The sequence below is a fragment of the Pleuronectes platessa genome, chromosome 8 (genome assembly GCF_947347685.1).
Source record: "Pleuronectes platessa chromosome 8, fPlePla1.1, whole genome shotgun sequence".
NCBI classification, from domain to species: domain Eukaryota; kingdom Metazoa; phylum Chordata; class Actinopteri; order Pleuronectiformes; family Pleuronectidae; genus Pleuronectes; species Pleuronectes platessa.
The window spans coordinates 23,185,971-23,203,544 of record NC_070633.1 but is presented as its reverse complement, the minus strand read 5'-3'; the positions used below and the strand labels follow the sequence as shown (position 1 = coordinate 23,203,544).

The window sequence follows — 17,574 nt, the reverse complement described above, 5'->3', positions numbered from 1 at the left end:
AAAATTAGCACCAAACATGTTTAAAAGGTCACGGATCAGCTTTCATTCGGGCACCAGGCCTGGCAGAGCAACAGCGCTCCTTTCACTGCGCAATGCCACTGGAGACGTCATTTTATTATGGTCGTTCGCATTGTAATTAAAAATGATTTTAGAAAGTGCCAAGAGGGTCCGTGCTGCTGAGAGTCAGCAGTTTGAGGATCGTTGGACGGATTTACAGGCAGCAAACTTAAATCTGCTGATTTAAATGTCCCTGCACAGATCTACAGTCTGGAGGTACTTTACCAAGACTTTAGAAATTTTTCTAATTTTCTCAAATGTGTGACATGTTTGACGATAACATTTGTCTGCTACTGTTTGCACATTTCAATTTCTAACCATAATTTGTACACCAAATGTTTAAAAAACATCGTCTTTTAAAAATGGATTTTACAAAATAGAATATTCACTCCAGGTTCATGCAAATCACCACTTTTCAATATTTTGATAGTTTGTATTATCCATAAACATGAAGAGATAGAAAAACACATATTTTGTGTTTTGGGGGAAATTATTTTTAAACTTATGTTGAGAAGCAGAATTTGCTGCTTCGTATTTCAAAATTTACATTTATTCTTTATCTGGAACAGAGATCGTTTCTTCAAACTACCCTGGGACCCAAAATGACTCACAAGTGACATAGAGAAGTCGCTCCTTGACGGATTTCTCACAAGAATTTAATCTTTATTCATCATCTCGAGCTCGTATTAAAACCTGCAGAACCCGGAGGGAGAGTCTGATTTGAAAAGTATATTTGACACAGAACTCGAACCAGACATGTGTCAAAGCAACATGTCAGATACTATTAATATAAAGTAGAGAAAAATTACTTCGGTGACTGTAAAACTTTCCTTTACAACATTATTTCTCATTTGTTAAAACATGTGTAAAACAGGATTTCACTGTTGTGGATCTACACTGTTGTAGGATTATTTTCATAATTAATTAATAAATTAAGCTTTTTATCTGGAAAAGGTAAATCAAGTATTCAGATCCCAAAGTGACACCTTCTTAATGCTTTTACTTTAATCCTTAATTATCTTAATCATTGAATAATTAAAGATTAATCACAGTTATTTAAGACAAATGACATTTAAAAGTAACATATTCTCACAAATTAGAAGCTGGAACTATAAAAGGTTTGTAACTTTACCTAAACAATGTTTTTAAGACGTATCCAAGTATATCTGCCTATTGATTTAGCTTAGTTAGAGATATATGTCACACACTGACAGAAAATCATCATACTTTGTTTCCCACTGGACACAGAACTTTGTTTATTTGATCATTTCAGAAATATAGCATATTTAAATAATCTAAAATATTAGCTAAAATGTTAAAACAGAAAGAACAAGATGGGGCACAAGCATTTTTGACTTTGAAACTTATAAAATAATTCATGATACAGTCAATTAAAGCAATGGAACCTCAGATTTAATAAGCAGAGGTGGATACATAAATTAACCAGTAAATAATTTTGTTTTTAATCCAAGATTTTGCTCAAATCTCCATTTACCCGTTTCGAGGTGATGAGTTTTCTTTGACAGTGTTTTCACAGATCAGTTAAATCAAGATGCACAATTCACCGCAGCAACAATCTCACATGTAGTTTATTAGTGTAACGTCTCCCGACCACCTGCAACCAGATACTATGACTTATACAGAAGTGGCAGCAGCAGGCACCAGAAACTATCTAAGAATCTTCAGAGAATTCAACGTTTTTAAACACTTAGAACCCTCCACCGAGCCTCGTAATGGCTCGGCCTGCTTATTTGGGCTCTGGCACGGCACCACCCTCACTTCAGCACTGGCATCGAGATGTGAAGCTCAGAGCAGGGAGATTTCTACACTTTGATACGAGACACCAGCGACAAAAAACGGCCTCAAAACCCTCCTCACGCCGCCCTCCTATTAGGCCCTAAGCTGGTGGGGAGCAGCGGTGCTCTCCATCCATCCAGCAGAGGGCTGAGCAGAGGCGGTGGTTTCACACAGCTGTCAACTGGGATAGAGGGAACTGCTGGTTGGGAGCTGAGGGGGGGATCCTCGACCCGGCTGCTGCTGCTGCTGCTGGGGTGAAGGGGGCTCGCTCGCTCCTGCCGCTGCCTCTCTGCACTGGGAGTGGTCTTTCCTCTACTGGGGATTTGGCCTCGCTGACTGGCACTGAATATAATGCTCTCCCTTTCAGCCAACCCTCTCCCAAGCCATAAAAGTTAACAGGTGTTTAACGTCAGAAGTGCTTCATGCGAGAGTCGTCGAAATAGCCAGCGACAGGCAGTAGGGAGGGGCGGTGGCTCAGAGTCTTAAGCCCCCCCCCCCCCCCCCCCCCCACCACAACCACCATTCTTTTGCAGTATTGAAATAGTTGTGCAATTGAGATTTGGATCAACGTCTGGCATGTGAAGCTGCTGCAGATACACAGCACACAGCAGAAACGTCCCTGAAATATGTTCTCACTGATTAACATTTTTATTGGTGGAGTATGACAGGAGTGTGTGTGTGTGTGTGTGTGTGTGTGTGTGTGTGTGTGTGTGTGTGTGTGTGTGTGTGTGTGTGTGTGTGTGTGTGTGTGTGTGTGTGTGTGTGTGTGTGTGTGTGTGTGTGTGTGTGTGTGTGTGTGTGTGTGTGTGTGTGTGTGTGTGGTTTTGTGTAATATGCAGAATTAAATTCTTTGAACGGTGATTCTTAGCTTCTCAAGGCAAAACCCATCTGATTCTTCTGCTGAACAAAGTGAACTTGCTCCTGTTTACTTTTAGATGTCAACTTGTTGCTGGTGACAGTTTATTTACAAAGTGCAACATAAACATTGTGGTCGATGCAACATTTCACACTTGAAGCCACTGAAAGTCTCAAGTATCCACAACATTAAATATGTGTTATTCATAGTTAAATTATCTAAAACTTCATACTAAGATGTCAGCTGTGGATCAGCGGGTCGTCCATTAACTAGAAGGTCGGTGGTTTGATGCCCGGCCCCTCCAGTCCGCCTGCTGAAGTGGGTAAGTCCTTGTGCATGTTACTGACCCTAAATGGCCGAGCTATGACTGTAAATGTGTGTATCTATGTGTGAATGGGTGAATGTAAATTGCACTAAACAAATTGCGATTTAGTATATTTACTATATCAGTTGATTAAATGATTCCTTTATTGAGAGAAAAAAGTATTTTGGTCATCAATTGTAATCAACATTAAATGTGATCCCATGAACTTCGTTTTCCCCCCAAAAAACTATCAAAAACATATTAATAAGACAATAAGGCACTAAGAGAAATGTTCCTTTACTACAATGAATGGACATGTTTGAATCATTTATCAAGTGAAAAGTCAGAAGATCCAGCGTCTTGATTCTTCTGTTTTCATCTCAATGTTTTATCTGCGTCTTACTGTTGTTCAGATGTTCAAAGATTCCTCCTTGTAAAACTGAAGTTCAACCCCTTTCCCAGATGAATGGATTCATCCAAAGATCAACAGACTGATAGATAACAAAATAACAGCCGTGCCTCCCTCCTCTGAACTTTAAGCAGCTGTCAGAGACAAACCTGTAAATATGTCTTCCATGTCTTCAGGAAACCTGAAGCTGCAGCTGCAGCCCGACAGCCACTTCACCGTCTGAAAAGAAAAGGGGCCATAATATCTCAAGAATTTCTAAATGGTCCTTAAAGCTTTCACAACTACATCAACTCCCGTGTACAGAAGTGCTGTTTAGCATGTGACAGGAGAACCGGTGGAGGGGGTCTGCTGCTTTTGAGGGATGACTGTATTTAGGCGTGAGGCGGAGGAGAAAGGCCCCTGAGACCGGAGCCAGGAGCCTTTCATGATGTGCTTGAGCTGCGTGCATTATCTGTTGCGTGCCAGAGGCGGATGGAAGCTGGGGCCGAAAATAAACTATAAATCACGTCTGCACTATCTACACATTAATTGGAGTGTAACAGCAGGCCAGCCCCCCCCCCACCCCACAGCCCCTCCACTCTTGCCCCCGTGTCTGCAGCGATGCAGCCATTGCTGAGATGTTTTGAATTTCTTCCACGAGACGTAGGGAACCTCTCTCCGCATGTCTCTTGGCTCCATTTACTGTATTAAGCATTCTCTCCCAAGGGCTTTTCTATTTAGTGCTCCATCGCATGCAAGGATCACTTTTTTCCTTCGCCGAGAGGGTTCGAATTGTAACTGAAAGCATACTTAAAGCTGAGAGTAGCCCCCCCCCCACCCACCCCAGGCCCCACCCGCAACCCTTCCACTTTCCAATGTTGAGGTTGATTAAGGCTGCTATCACGGTCGATCTGATATTCGGTGAGAAATCTAGATGGTGTTTTGGGAGCATTTACTGCAAATGACTCTTGGCAGTGCCCTCTCATAGGCGGCTCCACCTGAACACAATTTGGCAGCTATTCTCACACGAGGAGGAGGAGGAGGAGGAGTAAGAGGAGGTGGAGGGGGGGTATGGCATTCTGTGAGCCTCCTTGTTCATACCAGCACGCAAGAAGAAGAAAAAAGAACTTAAAGAGCCGTCGTAAACACACCCTGGAGACAAGGGGGAAACAGAGATGTTGCCCCAGAAACTGGCATGTTGCCGCATCAGGCACCGTGAGATGAAAGTCACAAGAAGAGGCAAGAGAAAGGGGCGAGGGGGGGGGGAGTGGGGGCGTTCAGGGTGCAGGAGGGTGGAGGCAAATGTAATAATGTGCCATTAAAGTTTATTTCTTCCCTGGGAAAGTGGGGGGAGTGTCTCCGAGGAGGGCAGACACCGAGTCTGAGGATATTAAAGGTAGAAAAACAGGCCCAGATACAAACCACCTCTTCCCGGCACAGTTATTATTCAGAGAACATCTCATCTTTCCACATCACCTCTGTCTGTGCAGGCAGGTCCTCGTGGTCACCAGCAGAGGGAGCCCTTCTGCTCCAGCAGCAGCTTCATGTCGACTGTAAACACACACACACACACACACACACACACACACACACACACACACACACACACAGCATCATGTTTCATTTCTGTTTATTCATTCTCCAACCATACTATCTGTTTGGACAACAGACCAAAGATTTAAAGTACTTTAGCAAACAAGTAGTTTCCTCTCCTCAAATGTGAGGATTTGTTTATTTATGTGTGTGTTTTGTATCTTTGTGAATCAGAATGTCTGGATGTTGGACTGTTTCACAGAGAGAAGATGTCACCTGGAGCTCAGGTAACAAAATGGACATTTTATAAACAAAACAATAATCATTTATACATATAAGCTTGAAAACAATATTCCAAAATTTTGACAAATCATGTGGACATCTTCGAAAGTTATTGTTCATTTTGTATGAAACTCACTTTGTCTTAAAATACAACTTATTGTTAGTCGCTGTTCTACACTTTATTTATATTAAATTCAATTTAAATCCAGATGGGATACATAGCAATAACAGCCATAATTAAATACACTTTTACATATGTATTTACATTAAATACACACATTTATAGAATATGAGCCTTGATTATTGATTAAAAAACAACAGTAATCAAGTAGTTTAAATTGGCTCCACTTCAACCCACTGGACATACTGATTATATGTGACTGTTTTGCTCTGTAAGAATAACTCAATACTTTGAGTACATTTAGCTGGTAATACTTTATTATTTTATAAAATGGCATTTTAATATTTATTTATTGGCTACTTCATCCACAAGTAGTCTTCAGTGACTCAAGACTAATTCTGAATAGATTTAACTGACCTAGTCTGTTCACCTGACTGACTTTCATCACTGACATCTCAACAAACCGTTGATCAGAAATATTCCAATAAAGTTAGATTTTAAAAATGAGCTCAAATCATTCAGTGATTCTTGTCTGAATCCCAGCAATGGTTCTTAATTGACTTATTGGACGTGGTGGAATACTTACATAGTTCCACTTCTACCCCCAATACATTTCTATAGATATTATTATACTTAATTATTAGTTAACAGTTATAGTCTTAAGTTATTTTCCCTCAAAACAAAAACAGATTTAGTAAACAAAGCATGTGATCAGTTTCTAAAATGTGATTAATCCGGACCGACTCAACATTATGAAGAAGCAGTTAAATTTAGTGTCACAACAGTAAAGTCATGACAACAATTACTTGTAGTTTAATAATTGCGAACTGCTTTTATTTTTTATTTTTAGAATAGATTTTGCTGGTGTAGTTTTACATGAATAGCAACAGTATTTCACTGCAGTTTATTCAGACATGTTGTATGAGGTTTATTACTTTTAACAGCTGAGTCCCTTACTACCTGCTCAGGTGCTGGGATGAACGTGAGGATGATGCGAGTCTTGTCTCTTCTTCTTCTTTTTTTGTGATGAGCTGCTCCAACAGTTGTCTGAATGAAAACCTGCTGCTGCTGCTGCTGTTTACATTTCCTGCCACTTACAACTACTTACTGCGTATTACTCCTCCTCGCAGTGTGGTTACCAAAACACGGTGCAACCCGCGGTGCTCTGCTCGACATCACACTGATAGGCACACACTGGCCCACTCTGTTGGAGAACTGGCAGACACTTGTATTTATTTTCCATTTTTTCCCAGGGTAAAGTCCTGTGTACGGGTCAGTTTTTAGGACAAACGCCAACACAAACCAGGGAGGGAAGAAAGTTTCTTGTTCTATACAATACAAACTATGTGATGGGCCACTTGTGCGTTGGCCTTGGGCGGATTTAGCAGTTTCTAGGAGAACATGGGCAGCAGGGTGTGTGAAAGTATCCAGACGGTGTCAGTGGTTTGCGCGTTTTCTTTTTTTCCCAGTTGTGTTTTCACTGCTTGTGGTGAAAGTTACAGACGTTTATCCACAAGGTCACATCACATCCAGCCCAGAGACAATGGCACATGCTTTTACGCAGCAGCATTAGACTGGTCTCACGGAGCAGGAGTGGAAACCAGTTAACGGCTGTTGGGATGAAACTTTCCAGCTGATGCATTGGACGCTTGAGTCGCTGAGAGAACATCTAAAATTTATGTTTTCTCTTGAAATCTGCGCTTTTCGGTGAAATTACGCTTCCAACGAGGTCGAGGCGCAAAGAAGAGGCTCTGTTGCGCTGCGTAAAGTTCACTGAGCTGACCTTAAAGGTGCCAAATGTCAAGACGAGGAGGTATTTCCAGTGGCCACTAGATGGTATAATATATGCACGCAACGGGTTTGCACAAGGTCACAGCAGTGCTGGTAAAAATTCGCTGCTTAAACCAGCAGGTCAATATGATGACCGGACTGGTTTTATCTTCGTTATTCACGTGCGTTTGTGCGGGTGAATTTGTTTGCTACACATCCTCTTTTTATGATAAAGTTGAAGAGCAATTTATTTTTTCGCGTCTATATTTAAAACGCACAACCATTTCTTTTTCATTTCTACGCAAGCGTTTATCAAATGACCAGGGATCCAACGTGCATCCGAGGATACAGGCCGAGCGTTACAGATTTATTTTGTCTTTAAAAAACGATGTGAGTTAAAGGTGACTTTCCTTAAATAATAATTCTGCGGCACAGACGCCTCCAGATTCGGTCATTGAACTTTCATGTGCAGAAAATAGACCCATTCACCAAAGACTCCCCACTGAAACTAAAATGACTTAAAAACTAAAGAAGTCAGCTATTTTTTTTTATTTCTTTAAGTCAAAATAAGGACACATTGTTCATTAAGGATACTAAATTATATTGTTTATATTGTTTAAATAATTATTATAATTATTGATTATTATTATAATTATTTAAACAATATTTACACGTTAATTGATGCAGCAGGAGAGTCATTTATTTTATTTATTTCGGACATGTTTTCTTTAATACCATTTCAAACTTCCAATAAAAGCTTAGGTTCTCAGTACTACTCTGTCGGGGCTAGTTAAACTAATACTTACAGAAATCTACATTTTCAAAAACTCTAAACTTTATAAGTGTGCAGGATGTTGAAGATGTGTGATGTTCCAGGCTGCAGAGAAACCTGTGCGTCCTGCCGCGTGCACACTCGACGGCAAGGCTCACAATCCACATCTGCAGCGACAGATGTTTTTCCACTTCCTCACACACACACAGCTGCAGTGACACAATAGAACTCTATTATAGTAATATCTCTATATATATTATATCTCTGATAAATCATCGCACTTTCCTACAAAAACAAATGGTCAACGTCATAAACGAAAACAAAAAAGCTTCAATTTATGATGCAAAAGGGGACAGAATTTATTATGAGAAGTCTAATATGAAAATTGAACTTTTTAATAATGTGTATTCAGTTGTTTTACTGTGACACTTATTTATTAATAGCTGTCAGTGTTTCTGGGGCTTTGCACAATCGGATCTACTCAGACAATGACAGTAACCTGTTCTAATATATTCATCGTTTAACGAAACACTGCTTTACACTTAATAGAGGCAATAGTGCGTCAATTTCTACTTTTATCTCGTGGAGTTGGTTGTGTATACGTGGAAATTGGTTTTGCGCACAAGTGGAGGCCTACCTGGTCATGGCGATCCATGGTGCAGGTCGAGGAAGAGACGAAGATGTGCAGATCGACGAGTTAAACAAATCTGAACAAAACGTGAGAGAATTGCGAACAATCTGACACGCATGGGTCAGAACCTGAAATGCAAAGGTTAAAAGTGACCTTTACGCGCCAGACTCCCAGCAGACCTGATTGGATGATGAAGGGTTAACTTTTAAAAAGGTGACAAATCCAGATCATTTTTTGTCCTGATGCTGCATTCGGGTGTTGCAGAGAACATAGGAGACAAGACTGTAACATTTATATTCGACTGGTGCTGCAGCTAATCTGCTTTCTAGAGATCCCAGACTTTTACGCACGGGATGACGTATTTTTTACAGACTAGACTAGGGGATTTAAAATCCGTCATATTAATCCTCAAATACTTAAAATTAAACAAATAAAATAAACAGGTTTATTTTCACAAGTCCCGCAGATTGCTCTCCGGTTTTTGGGCTGTTTCCGTTGAAATACACGTGTTGTTGCAAACTTCATGTCAGTTTTGCCTCCAGTGAAAAGCGTCCACCAAACTTTCCTTCAACTTTTTCCCACCCGGTTGAAAGTGGCATGACGTCGTTTACAGTGGCCAATGGTGAATGAGCTTTCCTCCTCTCCGGGCCAATGGGAGACGGCGAGGAGTGCCTGTCAGTCACAGGTGAGGGTGGACGTTAAAAACATTGGGTGAAAAGAGCCAGAGACTGGAGCGAGCCCGGGCTGATGGCAGAGCTTTACGGAGCAGCAGCATCGTGCCTGCGGATGTAGCAGAAACTTTTCCACGACTTCAACCGCGGGGATGCGACCAGGAACCAGCTCCAGAGGGGGAAACAAATCAAGCGACAGCAGAGCTCCACTGAGGAAGTAGTTTAAAATGTGGATGAACTGACATTTACTCCATTATCCGGGCTGGTTAATAACTCAACTTCAACACCGAGCAAACTCTGTTTTTTGGCTTTGGTGAAAATGGCCGTTCGTGGCAACTCGCTGATGCCTTTCTCGATCCAAGCCATCCTGAACAAAAAGGACGACAGCCGACACTTGCCAGATTTGGACATGTGCTTCTCCAAGACGGCGTGCTGGAAAATATTTGGGGAGATGAACGGCGGCTCGAGGAGGGACGACGGGGAAACCTGTGAGCCGACGGACCAGAAAAGTTACGACTCAGACTCGGGACTCAGCGATGACAACGACAGCAAGACTCCGGCCGCCTGCAAGTCGGAGAAGGACGGGGACGCAGCGTCGGATGTGCCGGAAGAAAGCATGCAGGAGGAGACGGACCAGGAGTCTGCAGCTGCGGAAAACGCAAAGAGTGACAGTGAACCCAACAATGCAACGGGTGAGTAAGACAGTAAGACAAACATGCAGCTGCACACAAAGCAAAAATACACCGCGATTCTCGGATTTGACCAAAACAACAATGACGCAATTAAAGTCTGAGTTAAAGAGCCACACGCTCCTTTAATGCTGATGTTTTAAACTGCTGGTACACTTGTGTGGGATCATCGAGTGCCGTGATTGTGTTTTCGTAGCGTATCAGGCCTGCTGGCCAAACTTATCCTCATCCTGCTAACTTTTACGCACAAACTGTTCAACTTTTACGCACGCTTATTAGTGGATTCCCTGGGTTAGTTCCTATACCACAAGTGTTTATAAGCATTAATAATATGGCATTACTGCTGTAATCTAACTAATGCTACATTAAGAAGATTTAACATTGGATAGAAGTTGTAAACAAAGCGATGATTGAAGCCAGTTTTACAAAATAAACTTTAAAAGTTTGGGTCTTCAGACCTGTAGCAAATTTGATAGATCTGATATAATTCACGTTTTATTTAAAAACAGCATCAATCGGCATAAAGAAAAATCTAACATAGTTTATTATCAGCAAGGAGCCAAGATGGAAAATAGAAATCGTGCATGTCTCTACTCTCCTTTCATTTTTACTTTTTTTTCAAATGCATCCATCACTTGATTAACACATGTGATTCTAGTTGTTTCAGAATATGAGACAAATACAGGTATTGACTTGTGTGCCCCCCTCTCCACAGACTCCAGCACCCTGGACGAAAAGAGCCTGGATCAACCCAAACAGCGAAAAAAGCGCTCCAGAGCCGCCTTCTCCCATGCGCAGGTCTTCGAGCTGGAGCGCCGCTTCAACCACCAGAGGTATCTGTCCGGGCCGGAGCGGGCGGACCTGGCGGCCTCCCTGAAGCTCACAGAGACCCAGGTCAAGATCTGGTTCCAGAACCGTCGGTACAAGACGAAGCGTCGCCAGATGGCCGCAGACCTGATGGCGTCGACCCCGGCGGCCAAGAAGGTGGCGGTGAAAGTTCTGGTGCGGGACGACCAGAGACAGTACAGCCCGGGAGAGATCCTGCGGCCCCCGCTGCTCTCCCTGCAGCCGTCCTACTATTATCCCTACGCCTACTGCCTCCCTGCGTGGACACTCTCTGCGTGCGCGGGGAACCAGTGACAGCTCGGTGACTGTATTTATTGTTTTATTTGACTGTTTGATTTCCTGGGAGCAAAAAAAACAAAACAAAACTATTTTTCCTGACAAGAGGAGGAGAATTGTCTGATTGAACTGGCTCGTTGTGCTGTCCAGGCCAGACCAGGGCTTCCCCAACATCTTCCACATCCTCAAATACTTTAAAAAGACTCCTTATTCTTTTTTAGTAAGGAGGAGGAACCCTGTTAAAGAAGATCTTTTCACTTTTTAGGGTTTTTAGTGTCTCAGCTGTGGGGGACCAGGGAGACTGGACGTCTTTATTAAATGTCAGTATGTTAACCTCTGAGGAGTGACACAGTAATAACAGTAAAGTATTCCTCTCTGTGCCCGGGAGCCCCTCGAGGACCTCTGAACACCCCACTTTAGGACCCGGAGGCCTAAACAGACTGAAAAACGTCCCCTGATGCTGGTTTATATTTTACATACGCCTTCCTACCTCTGCAGTGATTGGAAATCGACATATTCCATTGACTTTTCAAAGAAACTGTCTCTGTTACAGGTTGTGTGGGTGTGTGTCTGTGTGTGTGTGTGTTTGTTTTTCTTGCTGTGTTTGTAAAGGTAAGATATTTCAGCACTTTTCATCATATACGTTACATTATTTCAATGTAAGAAACATTATTGGACATGTACAGTGTCAGACTGAGAAGAGGCAGTTTGTTGTGTTTCTGGCCTGAAAGTGTTCGTGTGGCAGTAAACACACCAACCTCCTTTTGATGAAATGTACATGTACATGTAACTCGTGTTAAATGTCTGTTTAAATCGAGAAAAAAAACATTAAAAACATATCAGGCATTACTTTTACCTGGATGCAATTTTATTTTAAGGTTTTTATTATGATGTGTAATACTGGGACGCAGACAGAAATATTTTAATAACACCAATAAAACGGTCTGATTTCATTAATAATTATGAACTGGACATATTTTCTTATTTTACGCAACGCTGGTTTACAAATTAGGTTATAGTGACAACTGCAAGTAAATACAATTACCAATCATTTATCGCTTTTTCTTGACTTTATCGCGTAAAACCTCGATGGTTACAGATTCAAACGGGTTTTAAACCTGCACGTGGCGCATCTTCTCCTGCCTTTTAGTCATTTTAGTTTAAACGTACTGAGAATATGACTTGTCATTGGCCAAACCGATTTATGAAAACTTTTCTGAGGAATGAGATCACAAAGGAAACTGAAACTAAAAGTAATTGGTCTTTAAGAAACGGATTTATCCATCGAATTTGAACTTTTCGTGCTCAACGGTACTAGGAAGACTCATTCTTTTTAGCTGAATTGATGTCTTCAATTTCACTCCCATTATGAGAGCACGTATTGATCCCCTGGGCCACCAGGACTTTCCTCCCAAACAACACCTGTCAAAGAATGATGAATAGCGGTGTGATTCCCGGACAGGGTGAACTGACAGCTACCTTTAGCGCTGCATGTCAACACAAGGAGAGGAGTATTCCGGGGTTAAGGAGGCCCGTGTCACTGCGCCTACATTCAAACCAAAGACGGAAAACACGGTTTCTCATTTTGTGGTGTTTACAGGCAGCGAACAGGAACGTTTTCCTGTAGCTTGTCTTGATCATTTAGGGCCCAACGCTGAAGTTGAAGTATTTCGGGAGTAGCAGAACCATTCGGTGTTATTCTGTGTGCAGTAGCAGCCTGAGTGTTAAATCGGGGTCAGTGGGGAGCTGCCGCACATCAGCCATCCATCTCTAGCCTTATAAAATACCTACACCCCTCACACCCACGTACACGGATACTGTAAATCAGGAATAAAAAGGTGTGCCTGTGCAATAGATCTACGATTTACTGAGCAGTGTGAAGAGGAGGAGATTAAATCTCTATTTGGTGATTTCTTAGACACGGTCACAGATTATCACAGCACATGTCAGCTCACTGAGTCACATCCTGGGACCCAGATGGGAACACCTCTGTATTCCAGAGCTGCCAGCGCTGCGTAATGACATTGTGCTTGTGCGCACAGGCGGCTTTACGCACCAATACGCACCAACACTCGGGCATAGTTTGGGATTTGGTTGATCCCCGCCCCATCATCTTTAACCCTAAATGGTACAAACATTCACGAATGGCGCCTGTATGTCCTAAAATCAGATTTGCTCGATGCAGGTATATATAGGCCACGCGAGGCCATCTCCAGCGGCAGTGATGCTCCTTATTGTCTCCTCTGGAGCTGAAAGGACTAAGGAGTGGACCGTCCCACATGACTTCCTTTCATACCTGCATGTGGAGACATCTGATATACAGAGACATATCGCGGCTGTTTTTCCTCTCAACCTGCGTTTGTTGAAATACAAATACCCCCATCGGTTCTGCATTAACCTCATTCCAGCGGCGTGATTTGTTCGACTTCACGTTTATTGCCTGGGAAACGCACAATTTATATTTCTAAATTTGGTTTTGAATACATTGTATTTGTTAACTGATTAAAAAAATATAGATAACGGGTACACCTCCACAAAATGTGTTTATTTTATTAACCTTATTAGCAAAATTACGCACTTACAAGGAGGTTTACGCACAAGTATCGCATTTTCTTATCCAATAAAAAGGGGGAACATCTATTTTTAATCTCTTGGCTTTTTAAACATAAGGAGGAAAGTTATATATCTATTTTTTTTTAAATCCTGTTCTGCCGGGAAAAAAAGAACGTGGAGTTGTAATTGACGGAATTGACGTTGACCGAGCAGAAATCCAAACAAGCTTTCATGATTTCTTTGTTATTTGGGTTTTCTTGTTGCAGGTGGATTATTATTATCTCTCTGTAGACGAGGTCTGACCCGAACTGAGTCAGGGACAGTTCTGCTCTTGACCTTTGTACTGAGCTGTAATTACTTTCATTTGCACAGACTCCGTTGTTGCAGTTGTTGGTTTGTATCCGGTTACAGGATGGATGACAGAAAATTGACATTTAATAGATATTATTAGACTGAGTTGAACTGAGCCTTATTTAGCTCGACTCAAATGTACCGAAGACCATTATGGTTCAAGTATATGACTGAATATATGCGCAGGCGCTGCCGAGCTCCTCTGGATCTGCGTCTGCTTTGTGGCGCAGAAACCACAAGAAAATGTGGCGAAGTGAATCGTTTTAAAATACACTCGTTTCCTTTAAATGTCACAACACAGCAGGAGTTAACGGTTCACCACCAAATTACACTGTTAAACGATCCACTTAACTAGTTGTTAAATCTCGTTCCCGTGATAAATTAGGTTTTTAGTGTAGGTACAAATCAACCTGTTGGAATAACTTCTGAATGAAACATTTCTTTACTTTTTATTGGGACAGTCCGAACACAAAACAAGTGAAATACACAATCGACAGGGTCACTCCACAATTACACCTTTTTATTTTTAGACTGGATGAAATGGCATATTTTAACAATCAATAAATTCAATAATTTTAAGATACTTTTTTTTGCAATATAAACCAAGCAAGAATTGAATATTTTAAATTATGTATGCTTTGCGTTTTATCAACCTGGTTGTGTGTAGTAGGCTAAACCAACAATTGCAATTTATTTTAAAGTAATAAAATATAAATACATGTAGTTTGATCTATTTTGCGCCATAATTAATTAATATATTTAGGCTATATGGTGAATAATGCTCTTCTTTTTGTCCCGTTTTCTGTGAACCTGCATGGGCTTTTTTGATTTGCATGAATGTTATTCATTAATGTTTGAAGCAGTGAAGCTTTGCAAATGGAAAACCCACATGGTTCAATTCAATATCTGGGTTCAGTTGAGCTTTATATGATGTTATTTAAATCAGAATCACTGTTTCATCACAAGCAACAACAGTTATAAACTAACCAATCACAGATTACATGAGGATATTTTTTATTTTCGTTTATTTCTGTGCATTTTCGTGGAGCTTTCGTGATGTTTATTACGATAAATATTCCCACATTTTCTTTCTTCTTGCCTTGTTAATTCATTATATTGTGTTAAATCCCTTTGGCCCAATAGAAAAGTTAAACTTGTTTTAGACGAACCGTTTAAACCAACCCACAAGGAGCAGGATTTATCCACAAACTGTTTTTAGTGGTAAAGTCTTCATCATCTCGATCCGTCTCCACAGCAGCTTCTAAAGACAGACTTCCGGTTTGGAAGCTGTCAATCACACCCCCATGAGCATTTTGCAGGACTCAGTGAAACTGACCTGACAGAGACTTCCACCTGCTTCACTGGGGCCCAGGTGCAAATTCCTCCTCGTCCCCCATGACCGTCCCAGCGACACATCCTCCCCCTGCACCGTGTGAAAGACGAGCACCGTCATTCAGCCTCTGCTTTGTTGAAACACCACCATTGATTTTCTCAGGAAATGTGACTGAGATACAATAATAAGACATAAACGTAGGAGACCTAACTCTCCAACTCTCTAATTTGAGTGAGTGGAAACGCATTCATTATCTTTTTTGTGTGCATATACTCGACAACACACACACAGATAAACAGTTGTATATTTCCCCTTGAAATGCCTTTTTTTAAATCAAATTCCACAGGTTGTAAATTTTTAATTGAAGTTATTGTACAGAATGTAATGTTGTTATCCTCCTTTGTAACCGATTTAAGTTTAATAAGACTTCAACCTGGGGCCACAAAGGTTATTCCTGATGATTCAAACTTAATTATTTTATTCTAATTTATTTTATTTACATTACAGAATAGTTTTGGTGAATATTTGTATAAATACTCATGAACTCAAAACATAAAAAGACTAACAAAAAACATGCACAACAATTAAAGAAGTTATGAACAAAGCAACATTTCTTTTGCATGTGTTTGTATAAAGAGTTTATTCTTGAACTAATGAGGGATAATTCACAAATACACCAGAGAGAAACCTCACAGAATAACTGTGTTTAAAATGCTCTATTTTGTAATAAGTGATAATACTCAGCCTTCTTTTTGGAAATACATCAGTGTGTCATCTGGAGCAATCACATTACACAGCTGCTCAAGAATTTCTCTCAACTGTGTCGGTCTGAGACTCTGTCTGCTGTGAACTGAGCAGTGGAAAAAGGACATATGTCCGTCTGTGAGCAGGTCTCCTCAGGAATAATGTTGAGATTTAAATAGTTGTCCATGATGGTTAAAAGTGGTTTAAGGGCAACAAGAAAAGACTTAAATGTGTTTGTTGGTTCTCTTCAGACTTGACAGTTTAATAACTGAGATCAGTGTTTTTATTCAGGTGAACCAAAATGATAGACATCGTAGTCGGCTCACCCCAGAGTGGCCTTTACAGTTTGATTCAACCTACAGTTCAATGTGCACAAGAAGACATGTGCATGTGTACGTTTTATTAATAGATAGGCTATATCAATATATATCATATATTCAGCAGTGGAAATTCCAGCTAAAGCACACAAACAGATTATATGTATATTTAGGTTTAAATACAATGATATAATGTGCAAGTAAAAGAGGTAACACCTCCTATTCAGTCGACACCATCTCTGTCTACATTATATCATTAATCACAGAGTTTGAGATTTGCAACACTGAGGTCAAATTTAAAATAAAACAGGTCCCCCCATTCTCCATCATCTTGTAAAGGGACTCGGTCTCGTTTAGGTTTATAATCTAAATTGTTGTGGTTTATTTTGTTCACTTGTATTTGATCAAATGTCTGACCCTGTGTCAGGTAATTCACACACAGAACCTCAGTTAATATTGTCTTCAAAGACTTTAATGCTGCAACCAACAGGTGCTTTTATCATCAATACAGTATTAAGTATACAATACTGATTGATTAGTGTATAAAATATCAGTCAAACTGCTCTTTTGTCACAACTCTCTAAAAGGTTGGGTTAACTATCATAACAGGAGTAATATGTGTCTATATCGTAAAAAAAAAAGGAAAATAGCAAAAACTTATATTTTGTATTATTTAAATGAGCTGTTACCAGTGAATTTATGGCATTTTACAGAAAAATTATAGTATCTGTATTTTCTTTGACTCGATTAATTGATTCATCCTACTGTACTAAATGGTTTCTGAGTGTCTGAGAGAATAATGAAACATTTATGCAAAGTGAAGCTCTGGGGTCGTTAATCCACCCATATCACTTCCAGGATTTACAGAATATAAATGTCAAGATTATTGCATCAAGAAATAATAAGACATAAGCAGCATTGTGTTGTTGCAGGTGGTTGAGGCAGAGCTCCTGATACTTACAATACATATTATTTTATAAGCTGATAATATGCCCTGAGTGTAAATTGCACCTGTAGCTGTAGTACATGTTGTATATTTAAGGAAATAAAAGATATAGTACTTCCCTCTGGAGTGTGGTTGAGTAAAAGTATACAGAAGAATACAGCAGCTTATTCAACAGTATGTAGTATATTTGCATAGAAAATACTTTAAGCTGTACAATTCTACCAATCAACAATATAAATTATTTTTTAATTTTCTTGTTTTTACTTTATAGTGATTCACGTGCGCGCACTTTGACCCTCCTGTTACCATGGCAACCGCAGCGCGTCACACACACACG

The 17,574-nt window shown here is 40.5% G+C and overlaps 1 protein-coding gene across 1 annotated transcript; it reads left to right on the top strand.

The window, feature by feature from the left end:
- The first annotated feature begins 9,236 nt into the window (after window positions 1–9,236).
- nkx3-2 (NK3 homeobox 2) lies at window positions 9,237–11,930 on the top strand. The gene is made up of 2 exons (XM_053429082.1): window positions 9,237–9,874; window positions 10,587–11,930. The coding sequence occupies exons 1-2, from the start codon at window positions 9,502–9,504 to the stop codon at window positions 11,009–11,011; spliced, it is 798 nt and encodes a 265-aa protein (XP_053285057.1). The 5' UTR covers window positions 9,237–9,501; the 3' UTR covers window positions 11,012–11,930.
- The last annotated feature ends 5,644 nt before the right edge of the window (window positions 11,931–17,574 follow it).

What these genes read in the sequence shown, in the direction of transcription:
- nkx3-2 (XM_053429082.1), top strand. Translation starts at nt 9,502, where the DNA reads ATGGCCGTTCGTGGCAACTCGCTGATGCCTTTCTCGATCCAAGCCATC. An exon ending in TGAACCCAACAATGCAACGG is followed by an intron (nt 9,875 to 10,586) that starts GTGAGTAAGACA and finishes CCCTCTCCACAG; the next exon opens with ACTCCAGCACCCTGGACGAA.